The sequence below is a fragment of the Anas acuta genome, chromosome 2, assembly GCF_963932015.1.
Source record: "Anas acuta chromosome 2, bAnaAcu1.1, whole genome shotgun sequence".
NCBI lineage: Eukaryota > Metazoa > Chordata > Aves > Anseriformes > Anatidae > Anas > Anas acuta.
Window position 1 is genome coordinate 138,106,650 of NC_088980.1, and position 23,632 is coordinate 138,130,281.

Consider the following 23,632-nt stretch of genomic DNA (forward strand, 5'->3'; position numbering starts at 1 on the left):
TTGCTCTCTTTCAAATTAGTCAGAGAAATTGTCTTATTGCTCTGAACAACATCCCATTGCAAAACAGGTATTCAGGTCAAAACACACGCAGTTTAAATTCATGCTACTTTATTCTATTTCTAAATCAATCCTCCTTTCTCTAAAAGACATTTGTTTGGCTCTGTCTCATTAAAGCTCATAAATCCTTCCTTATAAAGTTCTAATATTTCTTTTAATTAAGAAAAAATATTTGGCTTGCCCCCATGCAAGTGATTTATTTATTTATTTATTTATTTATTTATTTATTGTAACAAATTGTTTTGTATATTTCAAATAATTGTCTTAGCAGTCAGGACTGAAATTGTAAATATGTCAGTATATTTAGAAAAAAAAATGGAGAATGACAAATATTTGTGATTCTGTGATGAATTCAACAATACATTGCCTCCAAGAAAAGTTGTTCAAACTGCAATTTTTTTTTTCCAATAAAACATCTTGGTTTCTTAATTTTTAAGTAGGATTTAAACTTCAAGAGTATTTGTAAGCTTACAGGAAAAAAAAAAAGTCACAGGTTCCACAACTCCTACCAAAGTATCATTTTTCCTATAACATTTATAAATAGAAGTATTCCATGCCTTTATTTATTCAACTGAATGGACAAATCTTAGCTTATCACTGTGTTCATTTCTGTGATAGCTGGAACACAACTTTGTCTCTATGATTTTCCTGCCAAGATATTTTTTAGATAACAACCTTGGGTAAACAACTCTGAACACTTTCCACACTTTGACCTGGGTCAAAAATCTAATCCAATATCTAACTTTGTGACATCTGATCACTAGATTAGATCTAGAATCTTCCATTAGTCACCCAAGTGACTAAGGACATACTGTTTTGTGTATGCAGGCTGTGTTTTAGAGCTTCTGTGCCAAATGCCTTCAGTGGAAATAATTATTCAGAAAAAAACTACATGCTAATTCAAATTATTACCTTCTTTTTGCAAGTTAGCAAGGAATTCATCTCCCCTAATTTGGGATTTCATAGCATGGGCACCTAAATTTGAGTTAGTCCAAATCTTTGATTTTCTTAATGTCAATGGAGGCACATTAAAGAATGGTCTTCAAAGAGAAATAAAGGATTGTTGCACAATAAATAAATAAATAAATAAATAAATAAATAAAATTATATATTTCTGAACGCTAAGTCATGTAAATTAAGTATTCCAGAAATCTAATTCTGCACAGAATTCAGCCAGGAAACCTAAGTTGTGATGTCTGTAGACAAGCAGAACAGACATTGTGGACTTGGGGTTTCTTTCTATCCATTTATCACAAAAAGCAGTGTGAAGACCAAAATCTGATTGTGGAAGCCATTTCCATAACTAAAATGTGTTGTGAGGCCCATATAATAGATTCCTTTGTTTCTACCAGATAGCTAAGGAAGATACTTAGCGCGGGGAACAAAACTGCAATGATCAATTTTAAAATCTTTTTCCAGCTGTCAGTTCTGGAGGTGGAGATTCAGTGGTGTATTTTCTACCTCATTTTATGTTTGACTTGTAGAGACATGGTATGTTTGGCAGAGAAGCCATTTACCTATGGTAGAAAAGATCTGCTGTGATGGACAAAATATTTTTTGTCAAAGTTTTGCTGAATAATTACACCCTATTTTAATGAGTTACCATAACTTCCCTGTGCATTCAGAATAACAATTCTAGTCCTTAAAGCTATGCAGTGCAAAATATTTCTATTCCAAATAACAGCAGCAACATCAGCAGATCTATCTTGAATTGGAGTAAATACTGTTATTGAAAGAAGCATGACAGCAATTTAAGGATAATATACAGGTCATTTGTATTTCTCCCTCCAGTACTCTGGGTGACACATCAAAAAAAAAAAATAAAAATCCTTGTTAGAGCATGAAAATATACAATTAATCCACTTAGACAGTCCAGCTAAAACCCTTATAACATGACAGGGCAGGAAAGAAATGAAATCTCCTGTGGAAGAATAGGGTCAATCTAAGCAGGACTGCAACAGGCTTGGAAGGCTTTAGTGGTTTCCACATCACACCATTCATTAAAGTGAGTTGAATTTAACTTATTTCAACTATTTTAAAGAGGAAAATAAGTATTTTGCACAACAGAAAAAGGTCAGTGAAAACTATTTAGTTAGAAGGGACACACTTTTTTCTCATTCTTAGCAAACCTCAGTTCTGCCATGAGAGGGGCAGGTTATAACAGGCTCTCTGAGGATGCTGGCTAACAGACAAGCCATTTGACATGGCAATGTGGTCCCTTCTGTGGGCAAAGGATTTCAGCCTGTACAGCAAAGCACTTAAAAATAGCTTACAAATTTCAGGGAGCTCTTTATGAGTATCTTTACTGTATAGAGATGATGCTTTGTTAATACTATTAACTAATATACTGCAGGTAATATAATGAGATCAGCCAAAATTTTGAGAAATGAACTCTAAGCACTTAAGTGGGAGAAATTAAATACTTTTAGAAAGCATATTTGAACTGGATGTTCACTGAGACAGTAAGTAGAGAAGTGAATGAGAGATGAAAAACTCGCATTCCCCCAAGCTAACAGAGGAGAAAGATCAGATTACCACAGAAGTGTTCCCAGCACACCGGGGGAGTTAAACTGTTGCTTTAGGTTAACCTTTGATCAGAAAAGTATGAAGCTCCTATGAAGGCATGTTGTATTTGGCATGGTGACAGCCAAGGTAAATGAGTGTTCTTTACACTTGCTACCTGCAGATAGCAAGGTCTCTGAAGGAACCCAAATAACATGCTGGTGGAAGGTAGACCTCTGGGTACCGTGACAACAGCCCAGGACAGCAAAAATTGCCTGTGCTTGATGGATACTCTTTCCTCTCTGTTAGCATTAATATACATAATCAGCAGATACATGTACATCTCCAAGAAAGCCCAGATGCACACATAGACATGCATATGTGCACTAACATAGTTACACGCACCCACCTTTGTGCCTGTATGGAAGTCATCTTTTGACTTGCTACCCATAAAAGGGAACTGCATGTGTGTATGAGTATCGATGCCTCCGGGGATCACCAGCTTGTCAGTTGCATCCAGCACGGTGAGTCCAGTGGGGGGCTCGGGGTTTAGGTTTGGTCCCACTTGCTGCACAATTCCGTCCTCCACGTACACATCAGCCACCACAGATTGGTCATCATTCACAACTTTTCCCCCTTTGATGAGAAGTCTCTGCTTTGACATAGGAGCCTAGAAGGTGGTGATAAGACTCAGCTCAGAAAATTGCTCTTGCCAGAGAGCACCTCACTGCCCACCCTTCTCACAGAGCCGTGTGCTATCTGAAAATGGCCCTAAGCACACAACACACAGGATTATTTAAACAGAAATCAGAGGAATTGCTCCCTTGGCCTTTGGCAGCTCCACCTACCTACTGCCTTTGGGGAGGCACCAGTGACCAGTGGCGTGCAGTGAGCTGAAGCAGACAGCCTGCCTCTGGCCATTTCTGCTGTAGTTCTCTTTACAGGAAGGGGGAGGCAGGCTTTCGGGAGAGTCCAGCTGGTTTCTCATGGCACTGGCTTGCAGCCCTGCCCTGTGCACGTTTGAAACATGATGGGCCATTTGGGAAATCTGGCAGTTCACGGATTTGTGATGCCCAAAGGTGACCGTAGCTCTATGCGGTGGTGTTTGAGCACCCAAGGGTGACATGAGCTCTCTGGCTGGGGAGCCCAAGGGTGACTTGAGCTCTCCATGGAGGTGGCTGAGGAGCCTGTGGGACCGAGCAGAGGGGCCTTGAGAGCCCAGGGCAGCAGGGACCAAGCTTTACTTGAGTCTCCACAGCCCAATGTACTGGGGGCCACCTGAGTCCCCTCCAGAGGGCATAAGCCATCAGCAGCCGCTGCCAAATCATGTTTTAGAAGATACTCTAGGGGATGGGCCCACAACCCTGGGGACCCAAGCACAGCTCCCCCCCCAGATGCCGGTACTCAAACACAACGGTCATTGGCAGGGGAAGAGGGCAGCCCTTGGGGGGGGGGTTCTGGGCACCAAGGCCTCTCCTCACCTCGATTGCTGGGGGCGCTTGGCTGCCGTCAAAGGACCACATGAAAACCATCTTCCGGTAGCTGTTGCCTTGCGCCATTATGCCTGCTTCCGCTGTTGTCCCTGCTTCCGCTGTTGTCCCTGCTTCCCCTGTTGTCCCTGCTGTCCCCACCGGCTGCGTTCAGAGTGGCCGCTCCGTGCTCTTCCCCCACCCACCCTGCATTGTTGCGCGTACAACTGCCAGCGGGCCCCGCCCGGCCATGGCCCATGGCCCCATCCTCTGGGTCCCGTAACTGGACCTTGGCCAGCACACAGGGCTGGTGGTGGCCCCTTGGGCTGGGAGGGCCACAGGAGGGAAAGAGAGACTTTGGCGAGTTTTTTTGGGAAAAGGGCTGTCATGAGCCCAGCTGGAAGGGCAGCTTATGCCTTGGCCCAGAGGGAGAGGCGAGAAAGTGAAAGTAAGGTGGGGCAAAATGATCTTAAAACTTGGACAAAGAGAAAAGGAAAGAACCACAATGTAACTATTTACAAATGCTGTTACTGCCTTACAATTGTTTTGCATCTCATGTTTGTTTTGTTTTTAATTTCCTGTTCCCCATGGACATAACAGTGCCTCCTGGATGCAGTATCCTCCCTGCACCTTAGCTTTCTCTGCCCTTCATTTTCAGCTTGCATCCTTCCTTCTGTCCTCAGCACAAGATAAATTCAAATGTACACCACGGGAGAGGCACAGTCCTGAGGACACCTTGGAAGAGGACAAGAGATTATCTCTAGCATGGCCTGTCCTGCACTGCCCCAGGGACACCTGCTGTATGGGCCTTCCCACTTCTCCAGTAACACAGGGTGGCTTACTTAGCAGCAACGCTGCTTCACTGTGTCCCTGAGCCGGCTGAGCACGAGCATCTTCATTCCCTTGACCTCCTTCAGGCCAACGATGATGCCTTCAAAAGACAGAATATTGTCTATGAGGGCCATGCACACATATGCTACCAAAAAGATTAGACAAATGAAATGCGATTTGGCACGCTACAAAGTGCTCACCTTCCCATTGGCATGACACCTTCCTTCTCCCAAGTGGGTAGGAGAGCAGTACCAGAAGTTTGCTTTTGTACCTGCTTGTCCCAAAATGTCTCCTCTTGTGCCTCACCTTTGTGCTTTCAGGATAGACACCATAGGGGTTCACTGCATCACACAGCAATAGTAAAGGCTAAAAATCATTTAGAAAAGCAGAGCAGAGAATAAGAACAATAGAAAGGGAAATTCCCCAACACTCCTGGGGCTACCTGTAGAGCACCAAATGGGCAGGAAAGGGTAACCTGCATCTACCATGTCATCTGTATTTAAAGCTGGTAAAATGACAGTGATGAGAATTCAGACAGCAACACTGGCTCAATAATTATAACGATATCAATGAGCCAGAAACCTTTGAGTTATTGCTATATGATTAGTCAGGTGAAGAACAAGGGAAGAAAGGCCCAGGAAGAAGTCAAGTTATGGTCCTCTAAGGCAGGAGCTGTGACTACTAGAGAGTAAGGAAAGAAAATATGTCCAGGTGGGCACTGAAGTGAGATAATGGGTATAATTCGAATCTCTGCTGCTGCTGAGACAGCAAACCCATTTCTCCCACTGTGCAGATGGGCACCTGAATAATTGGGTTGCAGGGGATCTGATGGATGCCTCTCAGACACAAAAGTTTCACTTTATGTAAATGTGGTGACATTTGTTAACCAAGGACAGAGGGTTGCAAAGACAGGGGTTCATTCCTTGGGTGCCCATGGGGTACAACAGTCAAGCTCCCATGCCTGCCCCACTGAATAGTTAATGATTTTGAATGCAACAGTGTCAACAAGTTAAGCATTTATTGGCATAAACTTCATGCAGAATGTCTCCACTCAATGCCCAAACAACCAATTGAAAATGGTCAATTTTCCTAGTATTTCTCCCTGGCCAATGAATATTTAGTTATTTCTACAAAACGAATTTCTAGATGATAGAACTGGTTCATCACCTCCAAGTCTGCTTGTGGGGTAGTGGTACTGGTGAGCTGTTCCTGCTTGAATTCTTCCAGACAGAGCAGAGGGAAATTTGAAGACAGGCCCACCACATCACAGCATGCTGTGGTAAGCTTTCAGGATATTTGTCTCCCTTTTTTGTGTGTGTTGTGCAGGGAAGAGCTGAGGACACCTAGAAGCATGGCTCAAAATCTTACTCAACTCTAGAGCTCCAACTCTTGAGCTCCACTTCCTCTCCTGAGATCTACCCCTGGCTAATTTAGGCTTTGTGGATCCTGCTCTTAAGCATATAAACCTTCCTACCTGTAACTCCAAGTCTAGCTCAAAGCTGCTGATCACACAAACTGGCAAGGAAATTAAGAGTCAAGACATTATACTGTTGTGCATAAGAAAACTGAATCTATCCCATAGGTGGTTTTGAACACATTAAATAGATAATGACATTCTGTCTAAGCAGTCCTTTTATTTTGTCCATTTGGACAAACAAGATAATCTTGCTTCAGCTGCATTTATGTAAATTTGGTAAATATTTGATATTTCAGAGCTCATCTGTCCCTGGACAGAATGGCCTGAAATATCACTTGTGGGATAGAAATAATTCCTGTAATACTGTGAGAAGACAACTGGCTGTGTATTCTTAGTTATCATTGAGTACTTGCTGCTGCAACAGGGACTTAGGCCCCTGATTGGCATTGCAACCTTCACCCACAAAACATTTTACTCTTACTGCCCTTCACTTTGCACAGCTCAATACAAATCTGTTTTGTAGTCAGTGCCCAACTCTGCACTATGCAGAGGAGCTTCCTGTTAAGTAATGTTTGCTCATCCTAAAATATCACATAGTAATTCAGTCATTTGAGACTTCGCAAAAAGCCATCCATTGCAACCTTGAACTTACATCTTAGGCTAATGTTTTTGTGGTCTGCAGCAAAGCAAATAATCCTGTAAAACTCTACAGGGGAATGAGTGTCCTGATTAGAGTGGCTATCATAGAAGTATGATCAAAGAGACTTTTAAGTAACCTAATAATTAATTTAATTAAGATAAAGAACCCTGAAGAAAATCAGTCCTTGTCTATTATTTACTAAATAATTCAGCAAATTAAAGAATAGGTTTGCAAGAAACAGACAACTGAGATTGGGAACTTCCTTAAGACTTACAGGATGTCACCTACAAGTCATTTATAATGAGGACAATCTATTCTAAATCTTCTGAGACATACGCTTCTTCCCATGGAGACTTTTAACTTCTACCTCCCAGCATTACTTATTCATTTCTATGTTCTGGTGTAATTACCCCATCTTACTTTTATCCTGTTTCTGTTTTCACATCCTTCCTATGATAACCTATGTCTGAAAAGCGCTCTTACCTTCATGCACTCTTTATCTCTTTCTTAACCCCAAAATTTTTACTGTCATTGAGCTTCAAATAAAAGATGGCAAAGCAGAGATGTATCTCAAAATCCAAGAGATACAAACAGAATTTGGGACAAACAGTGAAGATGCTTTGTTAAGGGAACTAGAGACTGATGTTGAGTAGTGGACAAGCCCAGCTAATGAAGATTATTGATTGTATTTACCGTTTTTGGCAACTTCCCTCCATTGAGAACAGACTGGATCATGAACCAGATTTTCAATGCAAGAAAATTAACAGAAAGGATACCACTTTCAGTGAACTTTACCAGCTGTTCTTACTGAATCTTCTACACCTTGAGAAACACCAAAAAATTATTTCTGCATTTATGTTGACAGACTTTTAGAAGCATGACTATTTTGTCACAAAAGTATGAATTCTGTTAATTGTTCTGCCATAACTCTGTAACGCCACAAGTGAACAATGCTGTGACATATCTGAGATTGCTGTTCTGAACTCAGATACCTGACCCTGCTGGGTAACACCTACAAACATATTTTTACTTTGTGGATCTTTTTTTCTTACTCTTTTAAACTAGCTTCATTTATCCTTTACATTTTGCATAACAAAACATTATTTGCTAGGAGTGCCCCACTGAACCAGAACACTTATTCTGCTTTATTTTGGGCTGGTCTGTGTGTTTTCTGACATTGCTCATCTCCAATTACAACCACACTGCATAACATTACAGATTATAAATATTCCTTTAGACATTCTGGCCATTCAAAATCAAAATACAGTGACTTACCTCTTCATATTTATTTTTCGCCTCCAGCCTTCCACCCGTTTACCTCTCACAGAAGCAGTGTACAGGGTGACTATAATAATCTTTCAAACAAAGCAAGTGAAGAAAAGTTCTTTCAGATTGTATGTTTTCTGTTGACTTGGACAATTTCATGCAATGTGGTCACATGGAGGACCTAGTGCTGAGAGCTAAGTTCTTCTGCAAGATTTCGCAGGGGAAGATATTAGAAAATCAGTACTGTATTAATCAGAGATTTGATCACTCCCTTTAAAATCACTACGAAAAAAATCACTGCAACAAATTAGCCTCATACAAATATGGATTTTATTTACAATTCTCGAAATTCTCAATTAAATCCAACTTCAGTTTAATGTGTAGCATTTATCCTTTAAAACAAATCAAACATTGTATTCTTTTTACATCTGCAATATGGAGTCCATAGGTACATGCTATTTGGGGTATCTAATGGAACCACTTTAGATCACTTTACATATGTATGTAAGGTATTCTGTGAAGACTTCTTCTTCAAAATGCATCTGCCTCAGTGACAAACATTTCTGTAACCACTTTCTAATGATAATTCGTTAGGAAGGTTTAAAAACCCAGTATTTTATACCAGGACATACTGTTCACATGTATTTCAGGGTGTATTACCATGTTCATATTGCAAAATTGCCTGCTCCATAAGCAATGCCACTGAAATCAGACTAAAGATTACCCACAGATTTAGATATTATTCAATGTGAATAAAAATGGCCATTGATGACTTTTACTTGGGTATGTGGAATTATGGGCCAATCTGTACCTGAACTGGTACCAGCGTGATGTGATCTGTTCTGAAACTTGAAACCGCATGGGTTATTATAATAAAATCTTTTACAACTGTATTGCACATAAGCTCCTCAAAAGCACAAATCTACATAACTGTGTCCTGAACTCAGATTTTACCTACTAACTCTTGTGAATTAAATCAACCAGATGGTAAAATTACTTATTTTTCTCATCCCAGTGTCTGTGAATGAAGAGAAGAGGGAGAAGATATATACACTTTGGAATCCATTCGGTTATTTGTTTTTTCTGCATGTGATTTGTACTTCAGAGATGAGGATTTTTAAAAAGTAAAATAAAAAGCCAGACAGACCTCGGATTTATCTTTAAAAGTACCTCAAAAACATAAAAAAAATTCAATTTAATTTTGATACGTATTAAAACATTTTAGTCAGTTCTGCCTGACAGTATAACACGACAGAAATGCACAAGACTTTAAACATGCTTTAAAATGACATTCAACAAAGTATTTAAAATTTAATAAATAGCATACAATCACACACAAATACATTTCATACTGGATCTTTAAGCCTACTAAAAACAGACTGGCAAAGAATAAATAAAACAGTAGTTGACATTTTTGTTTTTAAAAGGTGTAGATTCTTGTTGTCAAGCCAGTAGCCACGTATTAACCTGCTTATCACAAAATTGGAAGTTATGAGCTTTTTCCATTGATCTGTTTTGCTCCAACATGTAGTATCATAAAAAAATACACTGAAAGGGATTTTTTTTTTTAAACAACCAGTCTGCAACCAAGTAAACCAGTTTTTTTAAATACAATGAATAAATAGGGAATTAGTAAAGCAAATTCGATTGCAACAAAAATGCAACACCCCAAGAAAAGAGCCATGGGAAATATATAGCCATTGCAATATTAGACAATAATAGTACTTAAAGTGATAGTGCTTGTGCACTAAGCTCATTTAGAGACCTTAATATGATTTTAGTGCAAATCCCTTGAGTCCAAACAAGCTTTATACCCTACAGTATTAGGGAAAGATCTATTACCAGTTGGAACTTACTCTGTAGTGTATTTGTACATATCGGATATTTAAGGAACTAACACATATTGTAATATCTTCGGCCCTTTTTTACTTCAAATTGGAAAGACTAACGACTGGGGATTTTACATACTAATTGGCTGTACCATATTAGACTGCAGTTTAGGAAAGTCAGTGCTATAAAAGCTTTTGCCATCAGTTTATCTATTGTATCTAAATTTCACAAATCATTGCATTTTGTACTTCTGAAAAAATGCTCCTGGAGAAAGTTTCTCCTCCCTTTAAATAAGTTCACATTATAATGAAATTCAAGAATATTTAGACAAAATGTATAAACTCAAAGAAAAGTACATATTTTACATTAACAATCCTTACCAGCATTTAGTATATTAAGTTACAAGTATGTTGGCAATAATACAACAGAGTCAATTCCTAAAGGAAAATAATTCTGTACAAATTCACCTGTTAATATGGGGTTAAACAGGCAGCCAAATAAGTCTTGAGCGGCCATGTTTCTGTTTTGAACTACAGTACCAGGATAAACTAAATTTGAAACTAACTGGGATAACTTCGGTTTAAAGAGTAATCAGATTATACTGGATACACATACCATGTATTCAGAGCCATTAAACGTTCACTCTAATAGTTCCATAAAGTCATCCAGTATAAGAAATGTTTAATCAACCACACAGTTGCTAAAATAGTTTTAACATAACGTTGTCCTGGATTTTTTTAAACTAAAAACTAGTTTTAACTGTGAAGTACAAAACAATGACAGATATTGCTCCAACTTGTACACAATCTTTCCTAAACAATCCGTACCTAGCAGAGTAATAATGCCTCATCGTCACTAGTTTCATTTTTCACTGTTGCTTCTAAGCAAGTGTCAGGTATCTGGGCAGTGTGTACGATGCCACAGCTCTCACAGGGGCCATCTCGATTGCATGACCTTACACCGTGATGTGTTGCACTGTAAGGCTGTCTAAGCCCTGGTCCTTGATCTGAGCTGAGATCAAGTAGAGGTCTTGAACAGTCATTCATGTCAAAGTCTGATGCTACATCAGAGACTGGAATTAACATTTCAACATCATCATCCTCTTCTCTTCCACTTACCCCATTATCAAGCTGTCTCAAAGGACTTTGGTTCTGATTCACTGAGCTCGATCTCCCTAACGTAAAGCGTACCCAGCGTAAGCCTTGAGTCATACGACTTAGCGCGCTAGTGAGCTGGTGACGTGCAGGGCTTGTGCTTGGGGGCTCTACGCTTGCTGCTTCTCTTCCGCTATCCGTGTTACCACTACTGCCGCTCTGAGCAGAGGAGCTCCCACATGCTCCTACTGTTGCTTCTATTGCTGTTGCAGGCGGGACTTTCTGAGGCAAGGTGGCAGCAACACCACCGACTGCTCCTGCTGTGTCTCTTCTTTCATTTTCTGTATCTGTATCATCAGATTCAACTGAAAACAGGCTTCTGTGAGTATTACTTCTTTCAGCTTCTCTGCTAGTACTTTGACTGGCAACATCATCTCCATCTGCTGAGACCAGTGCCAGCGATCCAGAATGACGTGACCTTGCAAAATTAAAAATTCGATTCCAAATGTTACTTGATCTGCCAGCAATAGGAAGTCTGATGGAGGTAAATCCAAGCTGAGATCGCACTGCCAGTCTCAGGTTTTCCAGAACCGAAGCCTAAATGAGAAGACAAACAACAATGAAGTGTTGACAATACGCTGGCACTGTTCACACAAAGGAAGAATGACAACTATTGTGCCCAATGGCATATTATCACAAAGGTTAAATGTAGAGTCTTAAATATTAAAAAAAAAAAAAAAATCAGTCTTTAATATTAAAGATCTGGTACATGTAGCAATAGGTTATTTGGGTTATTTGAAACAAAGTGGGTTTGAAAGAAGCCTAGATTCTCTTGAGGAGAAAACATTATGGCTAGGGAAATTAAGAGAAAATATGTACAGAAGAAAAAGGGGAATAAAAAAGAAATGGAGTATATAAGGTACATTTTTGTCCAAATCAATGACCTCTAAAGAAAGGCAAAGTGAAAAAAGATGCACTATAACCTGGATACGGAACACTGATTACAGAATAGTAGAGTCACAAATCCAGTACAGAAAGTATGGTACAGCAGGCATGCAAGATCCTTTACATACAGTCTTATCAAGAAGATAAAGTAGTCTCTGTGGACTTCAGAGAAAGTATGTATTAAAATGCCTCAAAAAGTTTGGGATTTAAAGAAGAAATCCTCCAGAAACTCCTCAAGATTTACCAGATGTGACCATTTGTTGCCAACTATCATGGGGCTGCTTAGAGTAAAGATTAAATTAAATATCCTCTCCAGCAGAGATGCTTGTAGTTTTTTTCCCCCCATTCTTGCATAATCATTTAATTCCAGTTTCAAGATGCTTTCATGCTTCCATTTAATTAAAATTATCTTATGTGTTCTAAATCACACATTTCTCAATTTTGGTATAAATTTTCTAGTCAGTTACGGAACAATACGTGCCTGAATTTTTCTGCTTAAAATCTTGTGCAACTTCTAAGTTGTAAGGTAACATGATCATACTAACATCTTACTCAAAATTAGAGAAAATAATGCCTCAGCTAAGTAGCTCGTTTCTCAGAAACATTAGGGCAGAAAATCTGCCAGATGTCCACGGCTCTGGAAGTACTCATTGCTGCATTGAATTACAGGATAAAATCCATATTCACATCTTTTTAATGAAGATTATTGCAAAAAAAAAAAAAAAAAAGAATATTAATCGGAATAGCCTTTTTTTTTTTTAAAAAAAACAAACAAAACACAAACCTAAGCTTAACTTAAAATGTATGTATGCATTTCACTTTGTTTACAATGAACTTCAGTGTCTGACACCATCTTCAACTCCCTTCCATAGTCCTTCAGATGCCACAGGGCATACAACAGTATCCAAATAACACTTTCACATACTTTCATCTGCCTCTTTCCTTCCAGTAATTCATAGAATGACATTTGCATTCAAGCATGTAAATACATATGTTCAGTAGCCTTACTTTCAAAAGGTACTGGAGAGACTGCTCATCACCCTCGAAAATCCAGTGCTGAAAGCACTCATCAGCTTTATACACAAAGCATTATATACAAATCAAAACAACCAAGGAACTTACTAACTTTCTTTCATTGTTCGAAACTGTTGTACATGCATCAGTATTTTTAAGGAGTATGAAATCATGGTGACATTGGAAGTCTAAGAAGCAACTACATTTTGTTATGTGTTACTATGGAAGATGGTCACTAATTCCATTACATTTGAATTAAAATAAAACGAAACAAAAAACTATACCCAGAACAATTATGACTAGCTAGTTCAATTTAACTCGACTGAAGATAAAAGAAAATTTCTGTAACTGCATAGCTTTTTAAAAGTTTCAGTAACAACCTCTGACTTATAGCCACTACATGTCTGATTCTTCAGAATCGTCCTTTCTATCAGGAGATTTGATTTCAGTAAAAACCAAGATATTTAGGCAATCATTATGGGGTTTCATGATGAAAAACAGGTTTGAGTAAACTAAGTTTGGATTATTCTTAAAAGATTCTTATAATTCTGAAAGTCTGGATTATTCTTAAGTATGTTCACATACACCAAATCTGAAAAACCCATACAGGGTCGGCATGTGCAGGAAACATGGTTTTGTTCCAAGTTGCCTGTACCAGAGGTATTAATCTGGACATAGTGTAAATGCTATCTTAACAGACTTTCTTGGCCAAGCCCTACTTTAGGAGACTTGTGAGAATAGCTGCATCTCAAACTAGTGAAGTTTAATTTCTTTTGAAAAAAAAGTTCTTTGAAAAGTTGTTCTTTTTTTTTTTTTTTGTTAAGTCACCTTTAAGTATTGAAAGGCAATGCAATGAAGTCTGCCTAGAGCCTTCTCTTCACCAGGCTGAACATCCCCAGCTCTCTCAGACTTTCTCTATAGCAGAGGTGCTCCAGCCCTCTGAGCATCTTTGTGGCTCTCCTCTGGACCTGCTATAACAGCCCCACATCCTTCTTGTGCTTGCACTCCAGGTGGGGACTCATGAGGGCAGAGTAGAGGAGGACAATCATCTTCCTCCCCTGCTGGTCACTCTGTTGATGCAGCCCAGGATGCAGTTGGACTTCTGGGCTGCAAGCACACACTCCTGGCTCGTGTCAAGCTTTTTGTCCACCAGAACCTTCTCAATGACTTCTCCCAGACTGTCCTCATGTCTGGGATTGCCCTGACCCAGGTGCAGCACCTTGCACTTGGCCCTCTTGAACCTCATTAGGTTCACATGGGCCCACTTCTCAAGCTTGCCCAGGTCCTTTTGGATGGCATCCCTTCCTTCTGTGGTATCGACTGCACCACTCAGCTTAGTGTCATCTGCAAACTTGCTGAGGGTGCACTCGATCCCACTGTCTACGACACTGATAAAGATATTAAACACCACTGTTCCCAAAACAGACAGCCGAGGGACACCCTTAATTTCAGAAAAAGAAGACAGCAAGCCAAATCTGTAAGAGTACAGAATTTGTTTTAAGCAGAAACATGATAACCCATCCAGTGAGAATCAGTGATTCTATAGCATACGTTATTAGCATTCCTTACAAAGCTCATGTTCTTACAAAAACATTTCATTTAGCCCTAGAAAGAAGAGCTTGTCTTCCATCCAAATGACCTTTCTATTGCCAATTTAGCTACTGAGAAATCTTCACAGTGTCTTGTTTTGGATCTGCTTTCAAAGTCTCTCATACCAACTGCAACTTTTTTTTTCTTCTTTTCCTGCATAAAATCATTTGTGAAGGATTACAATCCCCAATTTGTGCCACTTACCTAAGCAGTGGAGTAATAGCAAATGTACAATAGGGTAATGCAATTTAACTTTGAAGAAATTTTTAATTAAAATGTTAAGATCATATAGATGGAGTAAGAAGAGAAATGTAGGCATGAAATGAAGATAACGGTAGAAAAGATAAAAGAATAGCATGTATCTTCATTAGTGGGAAAGCAGTACAATCACATACAGCTTCTCTAGACACCTACTTCATAAAAAGAACAGACTACAACAATAACCGCAACAAGGCAAAAAAGTCAGTGAGTCAAGTAAGAAAACACAGAGGTGGGACAAGGTAAGGAGGCAAAAGATTATGATCACGCACATCCCAAAGTTGACAGAAGGCACACAGAACAGCACATGGTCACCGATCAGAAAGAACACAGGGCATGTGATGAGGACACAATAAACTGGTGGAAGCTCTGTATCACCAGAAGCAATCCCTGCAAGACGTTTGGTTACAAACATCCTGCTACTTGTGAACATGTGTGTATGAAATAATAAGTGAAATCTATGGCAGAGTAAGTGTAATGAAATCAGCCAAATGAATATTGGCCAAATAAATATATACCCAAATAAATTTGTGCTAATGCTACCTATGAGTATCAAGAAGGCTAGATATGATTAACTCCTATTTACTCACTTTTGATACTTTGCCATTAATTTTACATAACAGCCTTGCCTTTTCCATCATTTTTTCCATGCATAGTAGGCTTGATCATACCTAAACACATATGCAGTGTGGATATGCGCATAATGGTTTTGCATACTCAAATCTTTCCCAAATTTCCAAGTACTAGTTTGCAATCTTAACTTCCACAACATAATACAAAACACACAGTTGGGTCTATCCCTCTATACTAACTTTTCTGGCAAGAATGACTCTATACTGTGCATTACTGTCCTTCAACAATAAAAAATTCTGTAAGGTAAACTGTGTGGTGCTACTGTTATTAAGATTTGCCGAACAGCAAATCTTTAGTATAATACTACCGGCATGAAAGAAAGAAAATGCTATAAAACAAAAAAGGACAAGGAATGCAAAATATCGTGGTTTTAGTATCCTTAAATTTTGACTAGTCTGCCTGATTTTTGGAATCTTACCTGGTTTGGTGAACAAACAGGAAAATCTTCAACTGGTGGAATTAAACCCTGGGCAATTAACTGTCCGTAAGACGGAGGAGCTTCTCTTCTTAACAGTTCAGCCTCAACCCTTGACAAGTGAGTTTCAAATGATCTTTCAAAGAGAAAAGAAATTTCATAATACATAAAACTATGATAAAGATTTAAATCTGAGAGTAAAACTACATCAGACTATTCTAAAGTAACAGTTCTCAGCAGATTTTATTATTTTAATTGAAATTTAATTGTGAAAACGTTAATTTAATTTGTTCAAAATATAGTCCTTGCAGTCATTCCCATGGGTCTGTCCAGATCATAAAAGAACAGAAAAAAACCACCCCTGCAACAACAAATTCCTAGGAAAAAGCATTGGCTAAATATAAAAGACACCATTATAGATGCTAAAAAAATTTTTAACAAGTGAAGAGTGAGTAATCGTAGCACAAGAGAGTCTACAACAGAAGAAACATTGTTAGACAGAATTGAAATATTAACTACAAAAATGAAGCTTTTCTACATTTTCTTTTGGGTAATAACATGTGAAAACAGTTAAGTGATCAGAATACTTCTATTCCCTTTCAACTAACCTCTTACTGTCAAAGAGAAGAGAAAACCTTTAGAAATCACATGAAAAAATAATTGTATGTGAATAAAAGTGTTTCAAGCAATGTTTCAACAAAAGATATGAAAGCATTTTAAAAATTTAAGTACCTGAGTCCATCTGTTCTACTTACCTTCGCTCAAACATCCTGAGTGAGTACAATTTACAAGTACATCCCAGTGCAATGACAAGCAGCAGTCCACAAATAAGACTCCCAATGACAGCTGCAGTTATTACTCTAGTGGGCACAATGACTGGGCAATTCTCTTCATCACTGCCATCACCACAATCATCTTGAGAATCACAAACCCAGCTCTCAAACACACAGCGGTTATTTTTACAATGAAAATTTCCTGGTTGACAGAAGAAACAATTTTTTTCATCTGAACCATTAGGGCAATGATTCTGGTAGTTGCAGCGATCTGAACGAGGGTAGCAAACACCATTTCGAGAACAGGGAAACTCATCTCTTTGGCACATGGTGCAGTTGGTTTCATCCCTTCCATTTGGACAGTGCCAGTAGCCATCACAGCGTTGCTGCTCCGTGTAGCAACCCCAATTTCCACCACATGGAATTTCCCAGGGCAAACAGAAGCCATCCACTTGATAGGTGGCATTGAATCCTCTTGCAGCATTCACTTTGTCAGCACAAAAATGCACTCTTATCTGTCCTGAGGATGAAACAACCGTGAGGGGAGCATGAGAGTCAAATGCTGTTAGCACACGCAACAGCCTCCGTGGATTCTCTTCTAATCCATCATATATTTTGACATAGTCTCCATAGCCTGTACCATCGAGTTTAAAATCTGTGAATCGCAAAATTACTTTGCGATGATCACCAGTGTCTATCAGCCAGGTGCAGTTGCTTCCAGGTGGATAGAAGTCAGGATAGTTGGGAGAACTGAAAGTACCATAAAAGTATTTTAACCACTGCCCGCATGTTGGCACATCACAGTCTATTTCGTCTCCTAGGTCAAGACAATCGATGTTACCATCACATTTTAAAGATTCTGGAAGGCAAGTGTAAAGCTTGGTGAAGCGAGAAAGACACTGGAACTGATTGTTAGCACAAGGTTGAAAGGAAGAAGCTGTTGGAGGATTAGCTTTGGCACAGATTTCTTCGTCAGAGTTGTCTCCACATTCATCCATATTATTACACTTCCAAGCTTCTGGAATACACTTCCCATTAGCGCAATGAAACTGGTCACAATCACAATTTGGTTCATCAGACTTTCCTGGGGAAGGGAAAAAGAGTTATAAAAACATTAAATTCTAAAGAAAGAGAATGATTTATGGTTTGTGTTGCATATTTATTTGCTGCATCAAGTAGATCACAATGGCAAAACAACTATTTAAAATATCCGTAAATCATCACAGCTTTCACTGTTTCAAGATAAAGCAGCTTTTGAAGTCTTTGTTCTGTGAGCACATCAGCATGAGCGTCGTTCTTAGCTACATTCAGTTAAATAACTTTAACCTATGCAAGAAAACAATGCTCTTTCACAGTGACTGAAACACCTGGCTTCTCAGGTGCAAAAAATAAGTTAGGAAAAGACCGTTTCTCTTCTCATACATGCTAAATACAGAAACATTTTGTCCTGTAGTTACCTCCTCAAATTCCTTCTCCTAAAAGCAGTTAGTCCTCTCTGCCATTTTCACAGGTTCCTACTTTATACCTTGCACATAAGGATCTATAGCAAGAGAGAAGCTGACAGTTGGAAGTCACTTATTACCCCCAACCTAAGAAAGAAATTTCTCTCCTCCCTCTCTTCCCACTGTCTCCTCTTGGCTCTCCTCCAGCAATCAGGAAAGAAGATTGCACTGAAAAGCACAAACATATACTTGGCTAAGCACACAATTATGCTTTAAACGTTAAGGATGCAAGTAGTGCTCCAGAAGACATGGATTTATTTATTTATTTTTTAATTCTGAGAAAAGTTAAGACACACCTTTATTTATGAAAATGCGGTCTAGTGGTTACTACCACATTTGTAAACAATTTTTTTTTGCCAGGATTCATTTATTAAGATTCCATCCATGTTGAAAACTTAAGCAAACCTCAGAAGCAATTTATTTAATCTCTGTAACAACTTAGCTTATTCAAATACCCTGTATCATTTAAAATCACTAAATTTCTAAAGATGATGATACAGACTGTAAAAAAGGCTATAAAACAAATTGCCATGGTCAATCCTCCAAAAAAGCATTAAAAAAATCTGCAATGCAGATGGTCCTACATAGCAGTAATTCAAGAAATAATTTAGACAGATACATACTAAATCTAGGTAACACTGTACCTAGGGTTTTAAAAAAGAAACAGGACAAGGACAACGATGAGCTTACTGAAATGCAGACTTCCCCAGGAAAAGCAGGTTCTAGCTTGCTTTACAACAAAGCAATTCATATTGGAAAGGATCTCTGGACGTCACCTAATCAAATAATCTGCTCGTAAGAAGACTAAGTGAAGTTTGATTGTTCAGGGCCTTATCCAATCAAGTATTTTCAAGGTTCCAATGCTGAACCACTCAAAGTGATAAGACTCCTCACACCCAAGTCCTGACTTCCCTTGCTGCAACTAATCTGCTGTGATGGGTCAAGTCACATCACATCTCTTTTTTTTCCCCACTACTTCAGTATCTTGGAAAGCATTAAAAAGAAATATGCTACCTTAAAAGAATTAATTAAAAAAATAGAAAAGATGCAATATCATTTGAAACATCTCAAAAATGCTAAGGCTTTTAAAAAATGAATACAGGAAAATGTGTAACCAACAAGGGTGATAAATGTTAAGATCAATGCTAGGAGTATTTAAGTCAACAAATTCACTGAGTGTGAAAGGGAAGTAAATAGAAGAGCATGCACTGCTGGTGATTAAGCTTTTAAAAAATTGTTATTTCATAAAAAAACAACAAAACCACACAAGAACAGATCTAGGATAAATGATATGATCTTCTTCTTCTGATACACACACAGCATACATAATATTAACACGGCAAATACTCAGGATGATTCTGGGCTTTGAATGTGAAACTGTACACATGAACTCGCTCCTAGACTGATCATGACAGTCCTATTGCTGTGGGCCATAGGTGAAGGGCAATATAGTATCGTATGCAGAAGAGTTGGTGAACTTGTTCAAGTACTGATTATGGTCTAGTTCACCGTTTCTTCCTTGCAGAACCCTGAAAAATACTGAATAGAAAGATGTAACATGGAGCTGTAAACATTCATGGCAATACTGTAGTAATGAAATAGGATACAATTTGAACCTAAACACTTCTTATGTCAGCTTTCCAGAAAAGAGCTGCCTACCTGACCCTGAGTTATCATTTTTAATTAATGATTCTGAAGTCATTAATTACATTTTTAGTAACTTTATTTTTCACTATACATCAATGACTATTAGTAATCTCTAACCCATTAGGATACCATAATGTAGACAGAGGGAAGACAAGTAAAGTAAAAAAATCACAAAATTTTACCTTATGGTCAAGTACATTTCCAACTTGGAATTTTTTGTTGTTGTATTGTCTTTTTAAAATGAAATTATTTTCCAAGAAGATATTATCTACTTTAAATCAGAATTAATTCATTCACTTTGTCTTCCACACCAGATTTAAAATGCTGGGCTCCCTAATGGTCCTTCTTAGGCCTGTGATCTGTATCATTTCTATCATTTCAGTACAAGTAAATCTAAATAGCATCTGTGCAACTCAAATAATACCATTTTCCCCCCTTTTTCTTCAGTCGCATGCCACCTTTAAGAATCACCTTAGAAACATTAAATAGTCTGGTGAGGTGTAAACTGAGCACTACTGCGTGATAATAATGAGAAGATATCAAAAACCACAAAGCACAACAGAACATATAGCAAAAATGTTGCTGGTATTTCAGGAGTCTCCTTTTCACACTGGAAAGCAGAGGCAATCAGAAGATTATTCAAGCAGATTTTCTAACTGTTCTCCTACACACAGGGTTCTTCACAATTTTAGAAGACCACCCTGATCTCTGAAACACAATACTACCACCTCAAATATAAAAATACTTACCAAATATCATTATCAAGCATACAGAACAAGATTAAGCTAGTTTCAGTACGCTCATTTTTAAAAATATACATTAAAACACTTGAAAAGTCCTTCAGAATAAGTGAATTAAATTATCTGCTGAGGAGTTAAGCTGAGTAGTACTGCATGATGCTACCAAAATGAAATCAAGTAACATAAGAAAAATATGCTTGTTGTTGAAATGTTATAGTTTCTTCCAAAAGGTGGTTACGTAGTGAAATTGTTTCAAGATTAGAGGAAAAGACAGGAAAGGATTTTCAAAAAAACTCCATTAAGCCTGTGGCTTGCCTCCCCCACCCAATTCACACCCCTATCCAAAATGTTTGTCTTGCTCCCAGCCCTCCAGGCAGGAATTCTACCTTTCCTCTGAGCCACCGAGTACTCACTGGGATTAAGCGAGTACCCACTGAGAAAAGTGGGGCAGAAGCCAATGCTCAACATAGGCACGTGTGGGCAGTTAGCAGAAACAGTAGTGAGGGATTACTGATTAGGCAGTAACTTTTTCTTCTGGTCATGTTTTTTGATGACACAGTAAGCAAAAAATCCTAGTGGAATATTGTCCTGAAAACTGAGTCAGCATCAAAAGCACGGCTGCATTACTTTGCCCCAGCCTTGCTAAACTGCAAGGAGCTGAAGCATAGAAGAAACTTTTTCATAGGCTTCAAAACATGTGATAGAGGGATTAAGCCCTCCTGGGAACTTTAGGATTGAAAAAGAGCTCTGACAGGGTGAAGAAAGCCATTAGGAAGAGTGCAGAATACAGAACAGGAGCAAACCTGGGTTAGAGAACAAAAGATCAGTGCTTTTACCCAGGCCTGGTGGAGTAGTTTTGAACATGGGTGGCAGTAGATAGGTATAAGAGAATATGAATTGTTTTACATAGGACAAGAATTGAATGCAGGTGTGCAGAGATCTGTAGCACTCCAGAGAATGGAGTATAAACATATATGAACAAGAGAACACAAAACCATTACAAAAGCAGAAGAATCTTATCTGGTGTTTTTGATGAAGACTCAGAACACCAAGATCATGCTATTAAAAAATTCTAGAACCCCATAAGGCCAGAAAACAGTTTTGAACTAGTCTTTATTCATGACTGGCTTCTTCCTGTCTCTCTGGTCAACAGCTACGAGAGCAAAAATTGCACACGAAACAAGTCTCGAGGTATTACTGTTGGTAACTAACTCAAGTTGCATGCTTGAATTATTCAAGAAAAAAGTACAAAACCATGTCTTTAATTGGCTAAAGTTATCACAAATATGATTTACTTTTATATTTAAAGAGATTATATATTCCAGAGATAGGAAAAAAAGACAATTTCTGTGAGAAATGTAAATAAACAAATCAAACAACAAAAAAAAAAACATAGCCAACCATGCTATTTCTTCCCTCTCTTGCCATACTTATGCTACTAAGAAGTCTACCCAACTATTTAACAAACTCATTTTATTCTGATGGAGGAAAAAAAAAAAAATCAAATCGTAGGCTATGTGGAACAAAAACCAAACAACATATTCCATTTACCTAGTATTAACTTTTTTTTCCCCAAAAATCATTGTTTATTAATTCTGAATATTACTGTAAATTTTATAATTCCAACTTTGAATACTCAAATTGTGATGGGATTACAATACTTCACACAATGTATATTTTCCCTGATTTCAATAAGGCCTGAACTGACTACAGGAAATGCATATACTATACCCTACTACAAGGAAATAGGTCTTAAACCAGAAAAGAAAACTCATGAAACTGTAAAGTTGTACTAGGTATCACTTGAAACATACCAGCAAAGTAGGCTAATCTGAAGCCTTTTCTGGAGATGCTGTCATCTGAATGAAATCTGATCCAAACATGATCCTGTGAAGAGATGTATGGAGAAGGAATGGAGGAGCCACACGCTCTGTAGCCTTCAATATTCTTGTAGCTTCCAATTGTCAACCAATCTGAGCTGCATCGGCGTGATCCCTGAACATCAAAATCTTGAAAGCTGAAAGAGAAGAGAGGTCATAATTGCTACTGACCTGGCTATTCACCCAATCAAGCTAATGAAGTACTATACATAAAAATGGAAAGTAGCTGTAGTACTCTTCTGGTCTGAAATAAAAATAACAATACCTTTTAATATTACCTTTTCTATCCAGGTAAGAATACACTTCAACCTTGTGGTGTTAAACACTTTTATGTTATAAGGGTTGCAAGAATCCATTCTGTCAACCACAATATTGCATTAAAAGCTCAGTTTTGCTTAAATAAATAATCTTTCACTTTAATGAAATATTTTAAATCATTCTTTTCATGAAATTGCATTTTGAACCTCATTTAATGATTTTCATATGCTACTAAGTGATTTTATTTAAACTAAATTTCAGCAGAACTTTAGCTAATACTACGCTTTGCCAATGACATGACTTGACACTGCAAGTCCAGCTAAATTGTTCAAAACTACTATTTAAGATAAGAGTTGCCCTCAGTTGCACTACTCAGTTACCCAATGGATATGTCATGGAAGATATTACCCAAGCTTTGACTACAGCTATATAAAGGCATGCTGCCATGGTAATGAAGTGCAAAGGGGAAATAGTCTAGGCAAAGCAGGTCAGCACAGACAACAGAGCTGTAAACCAGAAATGAAATGTGAAATGTATGCTAGGAAGATGAGTGGAAAAAAAACAAGGTGCAAGAAAAAAGAAGTTTTATTAAAAATAAATTGCATGAAAGATTTTAGAAAGCATTCTAATAGATGTGCACTTCTATCGACTCTACATCGTGTTAATGACAGTTTAACATTTAGTAGAAAGACTGTTTAAATTAAAAAAAAATTAAAGGAGTAACTGATGTAAAGGAGATACTTCCTAATGAAGAGCTTCTTCTTACTCAGTAGGTCTGTATTAGAAGTAATTTCATAATCAGGAGTATGAGCTGCCTATTAAGCAGTACCAATTTGTATCCTGATGCTAGAACAAACCTAGATTTCTGTTG

General features: G+C 38.2%; 2 protein-coding genes across 3 annotated transcripts in view; both read right to left on the reverse strand.

Annotated features, from left to right (window-relative positions):
* DPYS (dihydropyrimidinase) overlaps window positions 1–3,351 on the reverse strand; it is a 31,078-nt gene extending 27,727 nt beyond the window's left edge. Inside the window, exon 1 of the mRNA XM_068672473.1 lies at window positions 2,969–3,351. Within this exon, the coding sequence (XP_068528574.1) occupies window positions 2,969–3,223 (255 nt within the window). The 5' untranslated portion in view covers window positions 3,224–3,351. The remainder of the gene's footprint in view (window positions 1–2,968) is intronic.
* Window positions 3,352–8,494: 5,143 nt separating this feature from the next.
* Window positions 8,495–23,632, reverse strand: part of LRP12 (LDL receptor related protein 12) — a 51,389-nt gene continuing 36,251 nt past the window's right edge. For both annotated transcript variants that reach the window (XM_068672478.1, XM_068672477.1), the window contains 4 exons: window positions 22,438–22,640; window positions 16,717–17,818; window positions 15,965–16,097; window positions 8,495–11,703 (listed from right to left, as the gene is read on the reverse strand). In XM_068672478.1, the coding sequence (XP_068528579.1) occupies window positions 10,840–11,703; window positions 15,965–16,097; window positions 16,717–17,818; window positions 22,438–22,640 (2,302 nt within the window). In that variant the 3' untranslated portion in view covers window positions 8,495–10,839. The remainder of the gene's footprint in view (window positions 11,704–15,964; window positions 16,098–16,716; window positions 17,819–22,437; window positions 22,641–23,632) is intronic.